The following is a 4,300-nucleotide window of genomic DNA, read 5'->3' as shown; positions in this document are numbered from 1 at the left end:
AAAAACATGTGTTAGAACTCCATGTTCCTGTTAATAGTTATGCACAAGTAGCAGTTACTGGAGATTTATTATTAATTATGATTAATTCTATTGGAATATTATATGAAATAAATAATACAGCAAATAAAATAGCTATTGTAAACTCCCTCCTTTTTCACTAAATAATCTTAGGATTAATTATAATCAATTTATTAATTTCAATGAACAAACTATCACAACATTAAAAGCTGACTTTGCTTTATTATCACAAAGCCTCCTTCCAGCTGAAGGATATTCTTTTTTACTGAGACACTCAGCTCCACAACGTGTTCTTCAAAAAGCAATATTATCAATTTTTAATGATTTTGCTAAAGGTAATATTGATTTTGAAACATTAAAAGATATTTTTACCATTTCTTCAGAATCATCTGCTATATCATCTGCATTAGTAGATTGGAGACCTGAACCACAAGTGTATTGTTATGTTATGATTGAATTTATATGTTCCAATAAAACAAAAATACCACCTCCAGTATATTGTCGGTTGATAGAATCATTAATTAATGATGGACAAACCTCAAGATTATTAATGTTACTTCAATACCATATTATTCCAGATGATGAAATTGTAGCATTACAATTAGTTAGTATGAGAGAAAAATGTGATTTTGCATATCAATTTGCAATGGATATGTTAAAAAGAATGAATAAAAATAATAATCAAATATTACAAATATTAATTGCAATTGGAGATTACGCAGAAGCATTAATATTTTGTATAAATCATAAAGTCCAATTATCAAATCACGACATTACTAGTTTATTGTCTCAAGTAAAAAACCCAGTTTTATTATTCCAATTGAATCAATATTTGCAAAATAATATTAATTAATTTGTACGTTTTTTAATTTACTCCCACCCCCTTCCATTTCTTTATTTTAAAATTATTAAGTCTCTCCTTTCAAAAAGTAAATGAATTAGTAAAAAAAATTAAGAATAAAACCAACTATGGTTTTATGCTATTCGAGAAATTTGATGTAAAAGTTCAGTTCCATTTAACATTTCAGTTGTTGCATAAACAATTCTTTTATTTGATTTTTTTGCAAATTGACTAATATTCGTATATTCCATATAATTACCACCTCCAAGCATAAATAAAATAACATCAGTATGTTTATATCTCTTTTCAGGAATAAATGATTTTTCAGATTTTATAGGATCAAAATAATCAAATTCTTTTTCTAAATCTGTTCCTTTTGCATTTGATAATGTGTCGACTACAATTGTTGCTGCAACTTTTTTATCTGAAGGAAGTAATTTAGCAACTTTTCCTAACATAGTTCCAACCATACCAGTGACACTAAAGCTTTTTTCATTATTTTTTTTTGAAACATGAAGATATTCTTGCATTTGTTTTAAATGTTCAATATATTTTAATTCTTTTAAATCAATTTGTTTTTCAGCCATTAATTGATTTATTTCATCAACAGGAAAATTATTTAATAAACAAACATAATACAATCTGATGATATCTTCTTTATTATCAAGTTTTTTTATTAATTCAAGTAATGCCGTCTTTTCAATTTTAATATGTGACATGATATTGTCTTCATACGAAAATAGTAAATCAATTGACCTTTCTTGAATACTTTTTAAAACTGCTTGTGCGATTGTTGTATGTAAATCAATTTCATGTTCTAATTTTTTACTCATTGTATATAATCCTTCATTAATTTGTATATTTCCGTTATTAAATAATCTATTATTTTCTTGTTGTATCATGTATTTAATTTGTTCTAATTGTTTAGTTTTTTCAATAATTGTATCAGCAACATCTGAAATAATTCCTTCTTTACACTGTGTCCAAATATCTCCATCACTATCAATATATTCAGTAGTGTCATTTAAACAAACTTTCATTCCATTCATTTTTTGTGTTTCTTTTATTAAACTTTGATAACTCCATCCATGCATTAAACCTTGTGACAAATCATAATTTCTATTAGAAATAATAAATAAAGTTCTTTCTTTTTTTTCTATAAAATAATGCTCTTCTTTTTTCATAAATTCTCTAATTTTTTTAACTAATTTTTCACCAATAACTTGTTCAGTTGAAGAACTTCTTGTTCGAATAATAGGAATTTCTTTCATAGTATAAATAATAGTAAATAAACTGTCAACAATATAATTTATTAATTTCATTCCCATTTCATCAGAAATTGTTGGGTTATTAAAAAGGGAGTATGAGTGTTCCATATTAAAATTAATTAAATTGTATTCAGGTACTTGGAAATTAAAACATCCATTAATAACATCTTTAATTTTATATACCTTTTTTAATTGAACTGTTTCTTTTGCTAAATATTTCATTTGTTTTTGACTTAGTTCATTACTAAAACATAAACTAAATGATTCATAGAGTTCATTTTGAATATCTTTACAAATAATTTCAATATTCTTTTTTGTTGGTTGAATAATATAAATCGCATCAACGTCATCTATTTTTTGTCTTTGATTTTCAATATTTAAAATCATTGTAACTCCATTCTTTCTAAGGTCTGAAACAACAAAATGATTTTCAATTAACTCAGAACAAAATTTGTCAAAGACTAATAATTTCCATTTACTTTCTGTAGATTCTTTTTGTCGGATTTTTCTTTCAAGGACATTAATAAGTACTTCCTTTTGTTTTTCTTTTAATCCATACACCCCTGATAAGTTCATTTCTTTTAACATTTTTTAGTTTGAGAGTGGTGATTTTTTCTTGATTATTCTTTTTTATTGTTTATTTCTATTATTGTAATAAAAACATAATTATTTCTTTACTTTCTTGTTTTTTAAATGATGAAACAAAAAAAAAATAGAATTAAAATGGAGAATATTGTTCAGGAAGTCGTGATTCACGGAACGAACCAAAGATAATTACACCAACTGTTAATACAAGAACAGAAATCAAAACGGCAATACACACTTTAAACCAACCACCCATTTTATGAAAATCTTTTTCTAGTAATTGAATAGTGTGATTTGGTTGAGATATAATCTTATCAGAAGTATGAGTTGTTCGAGTATTATTTTTGAAATCAATTCTTGGGACAAGATCTCCATCTTTGGTTGTTACATTTACTGTTGGTTGTTGGACATTACCTCTCATGATATGACCTTGTTCTAACTTTAATTTATTCTTTTCTGTTATTGGGACTGTATAAACAGTTATTCTTACTGTAGCATTCTTGATATTTGGTGCACCTACACGTACAATTGCCTCCATTCCTTTATTACCTTTTGGTAAATATTCAATAATATTTCCATTCCACAATCTACATTTTCTTTGAATTACTTGAAGACATTGTTCGTTATAAGTGACAGATATTGGGGTAAAAACTGTTGTATCTTTATTACAAGTTGACACCCTCAACATTTTCTTTGGAGGAATGACAATGGGAATATAATATCCATAAGAAGGAGCATGAGGATCACATTTATCTTTTGTTTGAGTGAATTCATTAACATTTAATATAGGTGTGAAATAAGGAAATTCAGTAATTCTTTGATTTAATGAAGTTATTTTCATTGGTTCATGAGAAGTAGTGAGTGATTGAGTTGATTTAATATACTTTCTAGTACTAGGATTTGTTTGAATAGAATGAATTCGTTTAATTTGTTCTTTCTTATGTAATTTTAGTGGTTCTTTTTGGGTGAACATCTCAGTTGCAGTATTTGATTTTTTCAATGTATTTCTAAAATCATCAATAAATTTATCTGCTGAATTAATAACAAAATCTGACCTTTGTAGAATTTGACGTAAATCATTATTATTTTGAATAGCATAACATAGTGTAACTACAGTGTAGAATAAAATCATCTTGAAAATAAATTTATAATTTTGAGTTTTATATTTTTTGGTTTTTCTTTTTTGTATGTAAAACACAAAATTTTTTTTTTTAATTTTTTTTGTTTTTAAGAACTTAAAAGTATAGAAAAAATGAACGAATTATCACTTATTCTTCAAGAAGAAGAAAAGAGGGATGAAATAACTGAAAAAGAGAAGTACAAGTATTTGACAAACGCATTAAAAAAAGTGTTATTAGTTATTAAAGAATTACAAACAATCAACTCTACAGAAACACAATTTAAAAAAGAGTTAGAAAGATTTAGTGAACAATACCAAACAATTGAAACAAAACTAAAAGGAGTTCCAGAAGAAACATCAAATTTTAATGAGTCCAATGAAATAATAGAAATAGAATTAGAAATAGAAGAACTAGAAAATAAAGTTCAAAAGAGATGGAAAAAAGAAAATGATAGAAAAGTTTTATAT

General features: G+C 25.3%; 4 protein-coding genes across 4 annotated transcripts in view, besides 3 other annotated features; 2 read left to right on the top strand and 2 right to left on the bottom strand.

Moving 5' to 3' along the window:
* Window positions 1-39: 39 nt before the first annotated feature.
* Window positions 40-871, top strand: EDI_031870 (uncharacterized protein; the record flags this gene model as incomplete). The annotated part of the gene is made up of 2 exons (XM_001740381.1): window positions 40-47; window positions 172-871. 2 exons carry the CDS (start codon window positions 40-42, stop codon window positions 869-871), a joined length of 708 nt encoding a protein of 235 aa, XP_001740433.1.
* Window positions 686-721: a sequence feature (AT_rich).
* A 122-nt stretch (window positions 872-993) lies between the features above and the next one.
* EDI_031860 (vacuolar protein sorting-associated protein, putative) lies at window positions 994-2,715 on the bottom strand (the record flags this gene model as incomplete). The annotated part of the gene is made up of 1 exon (XM_001740380.1): window positions 994-2,715. One exon carries the CDS (start codon window positions 2,713-2,715, stop codon window positions 994-996), a length of 1,722 nt encoding a protein of 573 aa, XP_001740432.1.
* Window positions 2,716-2,845: 130 nt separating this feature from the next.
* EDI_031850 (uncharacterized protein) lies at window positions 2,846-3,844 on the bottom strand (the record flags this gene model as incomplete). Its single annotated transcript, XM_001740379.1, has 1 exon — window positions 2,846-3,844. One exon carries the CDS (start codon window positions 3,842-3,844, stop codon window positions 2,846-2,848), a length of 999 nt encoding a protein of 332 aa, XP_001740431.1.
* Window positions 3,845-3,848: 4 nt separating this feature from the next.
* Window positions 3,849-3,883: a sequence feature (AT_rich).
* A 27-nt stretch (window positions 3,884-3,910) lies between these two features.
* Window positions 3,911-3,943: a sequence feature (AT_rich).
* A 21-nt stretch (window positions 3,944-3,964) lies between these two features.
* Window positions 3,965-4,300, top strand: part of EDI_031840 (uncharacterized protein) — a gene marked incomplete at both ends in the record, with an annotated part of 1,010 nt that continues 674 nt past the window's right edge. Inside the window, one exon of the mRNA XM_001740378.1 lies at window positions 3,965-4,291. Within this exon, the coding sequence (XP_001740430.1) occupies window positions 3,965-4,291 (327 nt within the window). The remainder of the gene's footprint in view (window positions 4,292-4,300) is intronic.

This window comes from Entamoeba dispar, genomic scaffold (assembly GCF_000209125.1).
Source record: "Entamoeba dispar SAW760 scf_1105229462895 genomic scaffold, whole genome shotgun sequence".
NCBI classification, from domain to species: domain Eukaryota; phylum Evosea; order Mastigamoebida; family Endamoebidae; genus Entamoeba; species Entamoeba dispar.
Note: the sequence above shows the minus strand (reverse complement) of the source record. Positions and strands in the feature narration are given on the sequence as shown.